Source organism: Brassica napus, chromosome A4, assembly GCF_020379485.1.
Source record: "Brassica napus cultivar Da-Ae chromosome A4, Da-Ae, whole genome shotgun sequence".
NCBI lineage: Eukaryota > Viridiplantae > Streptophyta > Magnoliopsida > Brassicales > Brassicaceae > Brassica > Brassica napus.
The window spans coordinates 9,137,257-9,151,103 of record NC_063437.1 but is presented as its reverse complement, the minus strand read 5'-3'; the positions used below and the strand labels follow the sequence as shown (position 1 = coordinate 9,151,103).

Genomic DNA, 13,847 nt, shown 5'->3' with positions numbered 1-13,847 from the left:
TGGAATAGTCTAGTATGCATATACAACTAATATGCTAGTAGATAAGTTATAATGTTAGGTTGAATGATGCTGTGATTTCTTACAAAAATAAATTAAAATGTGTTAACAAAGTAGTTTTATGACCATATAGAACCATAGAGGACAAGACATTTATGAACGTATAAACGGCTGTTTATAGACTACTATAGACTTTGTGTTTCGGAAAGACAAACTGTTATACATAACAAATGAAAAAAAACTATTATTTGTTTTCGTCATCTTATCGAAATATAAACAAACCGTTTATATCAATATTCAGACAAAAGGGATATGATAATACATTTTAAAAAGTACACAAATTCATACGTTGATATAATAAACTTTGTATGTACTAACATTTTATCCACAACATGTGGATAGTGGATTCTATACATTTATATATTGATAAACTGCACTTTGAATGTATTAACAAGCCATTCACAACATGTTGATTTGATATAATGCGTTTTGAATGTATCTTTTATATTAAACAATTGTACGATATAATTTCTATGCGGTTAGAAAATAAAATATAACTTTGAATGTATCTTTTATATTAAACCAATTGTACGATATAATTTCTATGCGGTTAGAAAAGAAAATATAACTTCGAAGCAATAATGTAGAACATTTTTTAATCTTCCATATTTTACTACCAGAGTACTGTAGAACACTTTTTCATTATACAAAGATTCTTTTTAATATATATAACTCATAGATACGTTTATCTTTGCTAAGTTTTTCTTTCTTATTAATTGAAGTTCTTCTTCCGTATTCAAAAAAAAAATTCTCTTTCTGGTAAATATAGATTGTATTGCTTACTGATTAATACTTTATATCTAAATATTTATATTGGATTTGGGAATGATTCAAAAATGATACTTAAACCATATACATACAAACAACTGATCATAAGAGGAACAACATATAAAAAACTCATTAATTGGAAACAACTATTTTTTGAATTCACAAAAGAAACAAATATCACAATCAAATGGTTAATCAGAAGAAACCTCTCCATAAATAAGTAATCTACTATCAATTTATAAAATAGAGATTTTCTTTTGTCAACACAAAGAAACTTTAGAATAAAGATTAAAGAAAGCCACTGAATGATTTATTAAATTTTATTTTTCTATTTATTTTGTTGTTATGCTCTCAGTAATCAATACATTATAATCTTTATAATGGCTGAATTCTATGACCGTTGAGTTTTGAGGATGGATAAACTTTTCTAGAAGAGATGGTCTCTATATGTGTTGAACACACACAACCAAGAGATGAACCACCTCTTAACCAAATGTAAAACCATGCTTTTGTTGAGCCAATTTTTTATTGTTAAAAAGTGAACATCGATCCTTTTTGTAATGTTTATCTGTTTTTCGTCTGTTCTTCAACACAATTCCTTTTGTCTAGAAAACTATATGATATGGTATTTTTGAAATGTATTGCATGTCTCGTGTGGGTAGAAGGTAATTACAAGACTTAAGACCCTATTTTTTATCATCAGTAATCGTCATGGATAATAAAACCGATTGTTATTGAAGAAACTAACTCTTCTTAATTAGAACTCATACGTTACTTTTTCTAAGTTCAACACCCTCCTTTTATCTGATGTAATAGCAAACAAAACTATAATTTAACATCCTAAAGCAAAACCGAAAATGTGAGAATCAGAGATAGTCTTTATCTTAAATTGAAATAACATCTTTGAGAGTCCCAAACGTGCATCATTAATATGTTTATCATCTATAGTATATAAGATATTAGAATCTTCAATGCATAGCTTAATTGATTTCTACAAAATTTCGCTTTATTCAAATAGAAAAAAAAAGACAAAGCAACATTTACTTCAATAGTTTGCTGCAATTCGTCTTTGTAAAATATTATTTTAAATAAATTTCATTTTAAATTTATTATTAGTTATTAATAGCACCTTTCATTTATTTTTATGTTTATTAATATTATTCAATTATTTTTTTAACAGTAATTCAACTCAATTACTATTTAGTATAAATTAAAAAATACCATCTAATCAAATTATTACATAACGTAAATAAACAAACAAAAACATCAAAATTTATAAAGATGCATTATATAAATATATATATATATATATATATATATATATATATATATATATATATTCTATTACTAAGAAAATGTGTTGAAGTAAAAAAAAAGCTTATTTATGTTTTATTCTTCTCGACCGAGCTAAAACTTGAAAATGAAAAATTTCATGTTCTTGATATAAACATCCTATTAATTAAAATAATAATTGAAACCTTGAAATTAATTGGGTAAATTATTTTGACAGAATAAAAATATAAATAAAATTTAAGAACAAATTTATAGTTAAAGTTCATATATAAAATGAAGATATTAATAGAATATTTCCAATTTGAAGCAACATTATTTATTATTTCATGTGCAGCAAACTTATTTCAAAATGGTGCAAAAATTAAAAAAAAAAATGAAATAAGGTTGAAGACATGATTGGTCCAAAGGGAAAGCCACAAAGTGTTAACAGCATTTTAATTTTCATTTCGATACTAATTTGCTTTTCTTTTGATGTATGAGTAGCAATTAGATGTTGGTAGAAAAATTATCAGAGATTTAACTTCAAGAATCTTTGACGATCTAATTAACATCATGAATGCATTTTTAACACATTTCCATAATTTTATCAACAATAAAATATAAAAACTAAGCCTTTTTGGCACACACGTGTAAATATGTTTTACTCGTTCGACTCACACCACTAACCAAAAAAGCTAAAGGATAACTCCTTATAAGCTCGAGCACTATAATACAAAAACAACGTCTTTATTGTTTTCTTACTGATTTTACGGTAGGAAAAAATAAAAAAAGGTTGTGTTTCGGATTTTTGGTTATTTATCGTCAAAATTTAATTTATAAATTTATAAGTAGTTTATATTATATAGTATTATTATAGAATAAAATTAGTATTTTTGTGAAATATTAAATTTAATTTATATGTGTATAAATATACAAGTTTATATAACATGTCTAAAAATTGTTGCATATTTTATAAACATAAACAATCAACACAATTGTAAATAGATTAGTTCATCATCGTATATTAAAAACATAATTTTATTAGTGACAAAAATCTATTAAAATTTTAAAATAGATAAATTTTAAAGAGCGGTTCAAAATTTAGTTATATGTATTTAAACCTTTTAACCCAAATTTTTTACACGTTTTAACTTTTGCCTTGATAACATATGTAACCAACTGGATTACTTGAAGTTTTCTGCAGTTACTTTGATTTTTATCGATTCAAAGATGAATGAATTTATGTAAAAAAGATGACTGTGATTTTTACCAAGAAAATACATTATTTTTTATGAATATAATAGATTTTTTTTTATGAGTAACATAAACAGACTCATATACACTCTTCAAACCAAAATGGTATCTCTCCATTTATATGGGCAACAAATGATGGTTGTTTTCTTGCACTGCGTGCAAAACTGTCCGTCTTTGAATTTTGTGTTCGTGGTATATGAATGAGCTCTGAGCTGTTGAAACTTCTCTTCAAGATCTGTATGTCTTTCAAATAACTTGCAAAAGCTGGTCATTCTTCTGGTTCTAAAACCATCTTCACCAACTGAGAATAATCCGTTGCAAAAGTAACAGAAAACTGTCTTAGATTTCTCATACATCTTATTGCCCAAATGAAAACTTCTATCTCTGTGTGCAGTGGTGACTGACTCGCTCTTATGTTCCTCGCTCCCATTAAACTATTAAAACCTTCCGGAATGCTATACCATCCTTGTTCCGAATAGATTTTCTGATTTTCCATGGTCCATCCGTAAAATACCATTTACCTGGGATAGATGGTACTTCTACTAGAAATTGAGTTTGATTGATTCCATGTGTAAGTGAATTTTGTGCCTCAGCCTAAAATAAAATTTTCATTTTTCGTCAATTTAAAAGTTTCTTTAGGATCAATATCTAAATTGTTAAAATCCTTGTTGTTTCTTATATAAAATCTTAGATATTGAAATATTTTTGTTGATAGTTTAGACTTGAAATTATTAAGTTTTTATTTATATAAAGATATAGACATCCATATATTTTAAGAACTGTGGATTTTTTAGTCAAAAAAAATTTTTGATTTATAAATTAAAAATTGATTCAATATAATGAAATAGTAATTAAGATGTCTCTAACTAACGTGAAAATTTTGTAAAGAAAACTGATCTGACCAACATAAAAAAGCTATATGTTATAATGAGGTTGAGATTTTTAAAATAAAATTATTTTTACTGAATCACATGTTTTAAATATAAGAAAATTGCTATATATATTTTTATGTTAAATATATTTAGTTTTGATATATATATATAATTATTTTTCTTAAATTATAGGTTATAAAACGGTATATATTTATATTTAAGATATTATTTTTATATTCTATTCATTTTTTATTTACATAAAATAAATTATTTTTAATTAAATTAGATGCTTAAAATATAAAAAAATTGAGATATATATATATATTAAAAGATATTGCCTTTTTATATTAAACTCATTTTTGATTTATATAACATGAAATTTGTTATTATTAAATTACATGTTTAAAATATTAAAATGCTATATATATATATGATACATGTTGTCTTTTTGATAATAAGGTTGGCTTGGAAAAAAATATTAAATAAAATATACTAATAATAACATTTTAATATTAATTTAATTCATTAAGATTAACCAAGTTCGTAGAGAAGGTTCTAGTTTCACAGACAATGAATGATCTACGGTCACTTGTCTTGTTATTTTTAAAAAGTATACTATTATCTCACAGGTTGGTTACAGATGAAGAACTTTGAAGCTGCCTCTTGACAAGATTAGTGTAGATTCCATTCAAGCTAAGAAGCTCCTCATGAGTCCCTTTCTCAGCCACTTGACCATCTGATATAACCGCCACACAGTCTGCTGTCTTAACCGTCGATAACCTATGAGCTATTACCAGAACCGTTCTTCCCGCCATCAACGAGTCCATAGCATCCTGCAAAGTGGATTCAGGACATGAGTTAAAACTTTTTGAACCTTGGTCTTTTGAGTTTTGGTTCCAAACTTCTGTTTTGTTTACCTGAACAAGATATTCGCTTTCAGCATCGAGTGCACTTGTTGCTTCATCAAGGAGCAAGACTTTCGGGTTTGTAAGAAGCGCCCTCGCGATTGCAATCCTTTGTTTCTGTCCTCCTGAGAGACGTACCCCACGTTCTCCAACAACCGTTTTGTACTTATCTGGGAATGCTTCTATGAACTCGTGTGCATTAGCCATTTTCTGCAACAAAAGTTTCGGTTTAATTTTTCATTACTGAACACAACAAAAGAGGTATGAGAGGTGTGATTACCGCTGCATTTTCAATATCTGAAAGAGTAGCTTCACCGTCAAATCCATAAGCGATGTTCTCTTCCACTGAACAGTTGAAAAGAATCGGTTCTTGGCTGACAATGCTGATCTGTAACAAATATGGAGACATTCAAGATTCAAGTTCTACCAAATATTCAAAGACATGAAAGAAACAGAGAAACTTTTACCTGTTTGTGAAGGTACTGATGAGATATTTCCATCAAAGAAACTCCATTAAGCAAAATCTTTCCCTTGACAGGATCATAGAATCTCTCTATCAAATTGGCTATGGTCGTCTGCAAAATATGGAATATATTAAAAATCATTTTCCTCAAACCCCAAACCGAAAAGAAAACTGTATGATCAGAACTTACTTTGCCTCCACCACTTGGTCCTACAAGTGCAACTTTTGAACCTGGTGTCAACCTCAACGTTATCCCCTGCACAAATTCAGTTAACATAGAGTTCAATAGCTCAAAAACCAAATTTTCATAATGCCAAACGTTATATGTTACCTTCAGTATCATGTGACTAGGGCGAGAAGGATAAGCAAACCAGACGTCATTTATTTCCACATCTCCATCAGGATTACTGCAACAACAATATAGAAATGAAGCAGATCTTCTATGATATAGAAAAATTGCTTTTAAGAATATGAGAGGAAGTCTCACCCGACAGGACACTTATCCCCTGAACTTGGCATGCTAGAAACACGGTCCAAGATCTGAAAAACCCGTCTACTAGCGCCTGCAGCTTTCATTGCAGTTGTGTACAAACTTGATAAAGAAGATACAGATGAACCAACTACAAAAGATAAAAAAAAAACTATCTTAGTTTATAACACTATCATTTTTTCTTGAAAAATCTATATAAACAAAGAAACAAGATGAACCTGTGAGGCTATAAAGAATGAAGGAAGTGAGTGCTCCGACAGTCATAGAACCAGTTATTGTTAAGTATGCTCCATAACTAACAACAGTAATCACAGATAAAGTGAAAGCTGCGTTTAGTCCTCCAAAGAACAACCCGACAAGTACCTAAATTAGCCAAAATACAGACTTATGCTCTCAAAGAAACATCAAAAAGTTTAATATCATGAAATGGTTTATGCCACAAATACTCACAGCTTGTTTGAGTCCTAGCTTCAGAGTCTCATCAACTTTCTTGGAGTATTGTGAGACCATATAACTTTCTTTCGCAAAAGATCTAACTGTTCGGATTGCGCCAAAAGATTCCTAAACATGATCCAATCCAAGCCAGTTTAAGATACCAACATATAAATTTTATATGAGTAACAGGGTAAAAAGAACAACCTCAGCAATTGATGCAGCAACAGCAGCAGCTGCTTGAGTTTTGTGTGAAAGTTCACGGAGATATCGTCCGAATTGCTTCACAGCAATGGAGATTAATGGAACCACTACTAATGCCAACACTATAAAACATAAAACAAGAGGTCAGGTTCTTACATGCTAGTTTATTAAGTTTACTATAAATCACAGAAAAAAAAAGGAGAAGATTCTTACATGTTAGTTTCCAAGAAGATGAAAACATGAAACCAACTCCAATAAGGGCAGTTGTTACATTACGAAGAGCTTCAGAAAGATTTGTAGTAGCAGCGTTCTTAATGATTTGTGTGTCTTCAGAAAGTCTACTTAAGAGCTCTCCAGTTTTCGTCACATCATAAAATGCAATCTCCTGATGCATTAGGTGTTTGAACAGATCCTTTCTAAGTCGAGCCACAACTCTTTCGCTGGCAGAGTTAAACAGCCACGATCGCAAAGCCGTGCATAAAGATCTAAAGAAACCAATAAGTATTTAACTTTAGACCAAAAAAAAATAACTCTAAGGAATAACGACTAAGGAAGATGTAATCACCCGACAACAACGATAAGCAGAATGATTATGACAGCGTTTCTAACAGCAAGAATGGATTCAGATTGCTGTTCAGGCGTCTTGGCATCTCTGGATACAATGTCTATAATCATTCCACCAAATTTTGGCTGTAACCAGAACAACAAGCACACTTCAGAAATCAACATCATGTAAAAATAGGAAGATAGAAGATGGAGAGATGAGAGACATACAACGAGGAGATTAGTTGTTGAAGCTATTAACAAAGCGATGGTACCAATCACTAGCTTCCCTGCATCAGGCTTTGCCTGCAACCATAACATTTTGAGCATTGACTGAATCTTTAATCTAAGAATGCTAATCAAGAATCACTCACCAACGAAAAGACTCTGCCAAACCCGACATTTGCTGCCTGTAAAAAAACAGGATAACTTCATAACTTCTTTGTATATGAAAAGTTTGTATCAGAAACAACACAAGCACATACCTCAGCCACACCGCTTTCGAGATCAGTTGTACCATTCTCGATCGTTTCTTCTCCATTTTCTTTCGTTCTATCCTGAAAGAACGATCAAATTGGGCAAATCAAATTTGGGAAATCAAATTGAAGAATCAAACTTTGAGACAAGATGATCACTAGAACCCTATGCTTTAAAAAACCTAATCAGACGCTTCGAATAGTAATTTCAAGTAACACTGACACTTGAAAAGTGCTATTGGGTGAGCAAAGGACAAATCTTTGACAAAAAAAACATGGTTCTGAGAAAGAAGATAAGGGTTTAACTGGGAAACCTGGTTCTGTAAGAGAGGATCCCTATGGCCTCTGCTTGACGTCCCACCAGTCATCAGTCTCTTGTAGCCCATCTCAGAGTTAAAACCTTTTTTCTCTTATTTCTGAGAGAAGAAGTTAAGGAATCTATATGTGTTGTTGTCTCGGATAGGATCTTTCTTTTGTAGCCATGGAAAATCCAATTGGTGCTTGTTGTTTCTTTTCCTCCACGATATGATTTATTTACAATTTTATTGAGAAAAACAATAGTTTATAAAATCAAATAAACTACTCCCTCTGTTCCTAAATAGAGGATGTTTAGAATAGTTTTTATGTTCCAATATGTAGGATGTTCTCATATTTCTAGGTACCTTTAACTTTATCAAAAACTGTGTAACCAATCAAATTTAATAGTTCTATTTTATAATTGGTTGAATAGTTTTTAATTTAAAGATTTAATGATATTTTTTAGATAAAAAATAACTTTCTTAATAAGTGTGTTTTACCTAAAAAATCTTATATTTAGGAACAGAGGGAGTAGTACATAAATAGGTTGTGGCAACTTTATGACAAAAATAAATGTAAACATTTATACGAAAATAAAATAAAATAAAATAGTTCTCTCCAAGTCTTCTCCATGGTAAAGGTGCTGAGATCACACAAACAGAGAGAGAAAAAGAATAACCACATGAGAGAAAAAGAGATGATCTCTTAACTCATCTAGATCTTTCATTTGAAGTCATCAATGTTATAACCTTACTAATATGATCATCTACGCATATTCACCTTAATCATTCGATAAAAACACAGTAATGATTTTCATTCAGCAAATACGTAGGTAGGTACATGCAGCATAAGTGAGATTGTGTAGGACGAACTAATCTACAGTGCTTTCGGTTCTTCACCAACAACAGGATCACAGACACAGTTATCATCAGTCTTACTTAACAAAGCTTCTGCGTCTGTCATCGTCCCTCCCTCATTGTTTTTCTTAGCTGTCTCGTGAAGTTGAAGTGTAAACTCAAGTCCCCAAACGACATCGTTCATTGGTGGCCTTTCAGTACCACGATCTTGAACACATCTCACAGCAATTTCACAGAACTTCTCTAATGATATCATAGTGATATCGACAGCTAGATCTGGGTCAATGATCTGATCAAGAGTTCCTCCTATATAATTTGACTTCACCCATCTGATCAAATCTGATTGTTCTTGTGGAACAATCTCGATATTGATCAGTCTGCAACACAAAACTTCGAACATAACAACTCCAAAAGAGTACACATCCGATTTTACCGTCAAGACTTGACGGCGATAGTACTCAGGATCCAAGTAACCAAACGTTCCTTTAACGACCGTTGAGACGTGGGATTGAGATTCACTAGTTGGACCCACTTTTGATAGCCCAAAGTCAGAGACTTTAGCTACGTAGTTCTCATCAAGAAGTATGTTGGTTGTTTTGATGTCTCGATGTATGATCGCATGCTTGGCGCCTGTGTGGAGATATTGTAGCCCACGCGCCGCTCCGATGCAGATCTCTAACCTCCGTTCCCACGACAAAGGAGGATCACTAGCCTTATTCCTTTTGTAAAGATGGTCTTTAAGAGTACCACGTGGCATATACTCATAGACAAGCACCATCTCGTTCTCGTCGTCGCAATATCCTATTAGAGAAACGAGGTGTACATGACGTAGCTTTGAGAGCATCTCGAGCTCTGTTTTGAACTCTTTAGCGCCTTGTTTCGATGCAATTCCCAACCGTTTAACCGCCACTAGTGTGGTTCCACCGTCTATTCGTCCTTTGTACACCGAACCAAACCCGCCTGTTCCAACGATTAGCTTCTCGTCGAAATCATTTGTGGCGTATTTGATTTCGAAGATGGAGAATCGACGGCAGAGATATGTGGTAAGAGGAGAACACGAGTCCGTAGGCTTGCTTGTTGTATGTAAAGGAACGTCTTTCGTTTTCTTCTTCTTACGCAACAACGCAATGACAGAAACAAACGTCGCTAGGACAACTGAAGAACCAACCACTGCCAGAGTTATCACCAAAACATGTGAATTATTACCTTTTCTTGCCGAAGGCTTTACATGATTTGGTGTTTGGTCGGATGATACTAGAGGATTTGGATTAGGTCCAGCGAGACTACCCTCGGAACTATTCAGCTTCAGAATCTCTACACCATTCAGAATAGCATCGTAATACTTTGGAAAAATATCCGCGTAAGGATGCAAGCCAAGTCGTAGATCAGGTCTTGGACCATTTTCAAAACCAACCAATACATTGAAATCTAGATACATCGGAATCCGAGAACCACCGCTCATGTCAATCACATCCATTTCCTGCTTTGCAATCTGATTCCCGAGGAAGATGGTGAAGATACGCTGGCCAGGTCCGTTCACTTCAGCTAGAGTCTCACAGAAATGAAGCCTAACTAGGTATAGAAACCCAGCATCAACTGTAAAGAGCCACGTCATGTTGAAATTCAGGTTGATTTCAGGGTTGTCCACGTTCCCCATCGTACGATACGTCTTGTACACATCTTCAGGCGCAACATAAGGGGGAGTCTTCTCTGTGTAGTTTATCTTCACACCCGGTACAACCGGTATGATTCCTGAATTCTCACTTAGTATGACATCATCATCCGGAAGCCACCGCCGGAACATTCCAGTGTCACCGACCTCATCCACCATTTGCCCGCCAACGTTTATCCGATGAACAGTCTCGAAAGCAGTCGTGTTTTTGATATTGAAGTCAATGGTACTACCAACGTTCGTTATCATATTGTCAAAGCCTCCCTTTGAGTAAAACCCATCAGGCATGGAGACAATCTCGATGCCGTTAACAAAAGCTAACGAACTCGGAGACGGCATGAACGTGAGATTCAGAGTCTGGTTAACCGGAACGATAAACTCTTTGACTAAGGATTTCGACTTGGAAGCTTTTACCGTTAAGTCGGCGCTGAAGTTCTTCAAGAGAGTGAACCCGTTAACTGTGACGGAGAAGAAGGAACTTGCGGTGTCAAAACCAGATTCGTACCGGGTCGGGTAAAAGTACAACCGGAGATATTTCCAGCCGGGAGAGACTGGAAAACTGTAGTTGACGTTGGATAGGAATATGCGAGCCGTCGTGTAGGGCACTTGAGGAACCTCTTCTTGGTACGATGCATCTGAAGAGAACGAAAGATTTTTTAACTTTGACGTGAGAAGATGCTGCTGATCCGACGTCCATGTTTGGCTTTGAGAGTCTATGGTGTCAGAGCTAGTGCCACAGTTGATGAGAAAGAGATCGGTAGGCTTATATGCTGCTGTTGCATCTCCTAGTCCTAGGACGGCAGCGGAAACGAGAATACAGATGACTAACAGAGCGTGACTGATCATTGGAACTGATATATGAGAATTTTTTAAGGATTGAGAATGAGGGAGATGAAGATAGGAGAAGAAGAGTGTATAATGACGAAAACGAAAATAAGAGATGATGAGCGTATAATTGATGCAGAACCATGGGTGGTGCTGTGGTGAGTGAGTCTACTACGGGTCCACCGTTGACTGACTTTTGAGACCAAGCAAAAGAAGAAAAGTTTCCGTGAAATTTCTACATTGTCCGGTGAATGGAATTTTGTTTTGTCGGGATGCTAGAACAATAAGGATCATAAGCTAAGACGATAGAGGATTAGGGGATAAAGACATTTTTATGTGTGGAAAGTTGTATTTAAGGTAAGTCTTAGAAGTGGAAACGAGAATAGAGATGACTAGAGCTTCTCCATCGGCAGAAAATCATACGGTATCTTATCCATTTCAGAAAGAAAAACTACAGAAGTTGAGAGAGAGAATTACAAAAAAAAATTCTCATTAAGAAACTTTGGGATATTGTTAACTTTATGTTTTATTAATATCTCAAGAGTCAAGTGGTACAAATCTTGATAAGCAAATACTCCATCCGTTCCTAAAAAAATCTATGTTATAATTTTTCATACTTATTAAGAAAACATTTAAAATTGTATTTTTTAATATATTGTTTTTCTTAATTAACTATTCTCAATAATTTTTAACCAATGAGATTTTATTAAACACAATTGTATTTTTTGAAAATACAATTTTTCATTAATTAATGTCTTAAAAATGTAAAAAATATATCTTTTTGAAACAGATTTTTTTTCTAAGAAATGGATCTATAAGGAACAGAGATACTACAAAAAAAAAAAAAAGCCACTAGGCAATAACAAAGTGGTTAGTGCCGTTTTGAACACGTTGTCTTCTTCTCGCAATTCTTATTTGCTTTTGGTCCAGGCATGAATAAATGCGCCAATGGAGTATCACGATACTTATGTGTCCTTCGTCTTCTCTGTAGTTGAGAAGGTTTTCAATTCTACTTGTGGCGGATTCAATTCTGTTTTCCAATTTGCTGTTACAATATCCGGCGTGGCTGTTTTGGCCATGATCGACGAGAAGACAACCAATATTGTTGGGTTGAATGCAGAATCAAGTATTTTTGGTGGTTATCTTACGTACATAATAACTTTCTGGTGTTTGAAACAAATCTTAACATATTTGTTAAGGAAACAACGTGCACTAAAAACCACCATGGATTCAACAAGGGGAAGAGGAGTTCGAGATCAAAAGAAGAAGTCTTCTTTCAATCAAGGAAGAATGTTTCGAATTTACGTTTTGATACATATATTTGGAATCAAAACATATCGCTAAAATCATGGAATACATCAAAGAGAAACACAACAATACAAGTGGAAGAGGTATATTTTTTTTTGTATGACAATATTCATTCGTTATAAATTATTTTTTTAATTCTTATTTTTTTATGATCGAATCAATATATTAGATTTTAAACCAAAGAATATAAATGGATCTAAATTGGAATAACACCAGTGTAATAAACCCAAAGAGAAGGATGCTTTACAATGCAAGTAAGATTTACAAATTGCAAGAAAATTAATAGAGTTGACACTCTATTAACAGTGGCCCCTCAAAGGAAATACTCTTCTCAACTTATTTTATTTGATCTATTATTTTTCTCATCATTTTAAATTATGACATGTGTTGTTCTTTCGTTATCATGTATATTAGTTTTAATTTTATTGAAAATTGTGTGACCAATGATCTTTTATAGTTTTTGTGATGATTGGCACAAGAACTAGAGTTTATACAACAATGTTCTTGTCGATTTAATCATCTCTTAACGATTTTATTGTCTTTTTTTTCCTTGCAATCACCTTTGATTAATCAATATAAACGTCTTTCAAATAATTCACCATCGAATTTGTGCCTTCATCTCGTACGTGTCGAATTTAGAATTAACAATTGCACCGTCTGTAAGGAATTAAAAAGCAACACCAAGAAAGATCAAAGATGGTCAGAGACAATCCCACCGGCACAGGCATTACCCTGCTGTCTGTTGGAGACGAGTTTATCACATAAATTTGGCCCAAAAAGGTCCATTCACGATGGACTAAACATACAACACAGCTCATCTGCGAAGCTCAACTATTTCTGTCCAAAAGGGATGTCTCGCAGCCCAAGGTAGCAAGCTCCGAATCTATGGATAAACATCAAAGATCCGGTCACATAGCACGCCAATATCTCCGGAGCAAAGTACGACACGTGCGCCTTAGCCGTCAAATTGAAGATGTAGATCTTTCAGCAAAATGGCTAGTTTTTTTCATAGAGATAGAGATTTGGTTTTATAAGTTGTTATGTTCGGGTCTGGTTACACGGACTACTTCAAGTTTTGAACAATGAAATAACTTTTTCGTGTCAAAAATAAAATCTTTAGCGAATTGTTGAAGGATTGAGGGTGATGGAGAT

At 33.1% G+C, this 13,847-nt stretch overlaps 2 protein-coding genes and 1 long non-coding RNA gene across 4 annotated transcripts; 1 reads left to right on the top strand and 2 right to left on the bottom strand.

The window, feature by feature from the left end:
- Window positions 1–4,713: 4,713 nt before the first annotated feature.
- LOC106445928 (ABC transporter B family member 27) lies at window positions 4,714–8,310 on the bottom strand. 2 transcript variants are annotated; one of them, XM_013887580.3, is made up of 16 exons: window positions 8,051–8,309; window positions 7,746–7,817; window positions 7,635–7,670; window positions 7,492–7,566; window positions 7,283–7,407; window positions 6,931–7,202; window positions 6,721–6,839; window positions 6,532–6,642; window positions 6,300–6,444; window positions 6,079–6,211; window positions 5,923–5,998; window positions 5,782–5,847; window positions 5,596–5,703; window positions 5,409–5,516; window positions 5,141–5,338; window positions 4,714–5,056 (listed from the first exon to the last, which is right to left on the bottom strand). In XM_013887580.3, exons 1-16 carry the CDS (start codon window positions 8,120–8,122, stop codon window positions 4,847–4,849), a joined length of 1,926 nt encoding a protein of 641 aa, XP_013743034.2. In that variant the 5' UTR covers window positions 8,123–8,309; the 3' UTR covers window positions 4,714–4,846. The 2 variants fall into 2 exon arrangements, with proteins under 2 accessions (XP_013743034.2, XP_048633378.1); XM_048777421.1 differs by having other exon boundaries at window positions 5,782–5,998; window positions 8,051–8,310.
- Window positions 8,311–8,818: 508 nt separating this feature from the next.
- On the bottom strand, window positions 8,819–11,675 carry LOC106445927 (putative receptor-like protein kinase At5g39000). Its single transcript, XM_048777420.1, has one exon. It carries the CDS (start codon window positions 11,406–11,408, stop codon window positions 8,910–8,912), a length of 2,499 nt encoding a protein of 832 aa, XP_048633377.1. The 5' UTR covers window positions 11,409–11,675; the 3' UTR covers window positions 8,819–8,909.
- A 561-nt stretch (window positions 11,676–12,236) lies between these two features.
- Window positions 12,237–13,138, top strand: LOC125607908. Its single transcript, XR_007338964.1, has 2 exons — window positions 12,237–12,778; window positions 12,865–13,138. It is a non-coding gene; the product is annotated as an uncharacterized LOC125607908 (long non-coding RNA).
- Window positions 13,139–13,847: the final 709 nt, after the last annotated feature.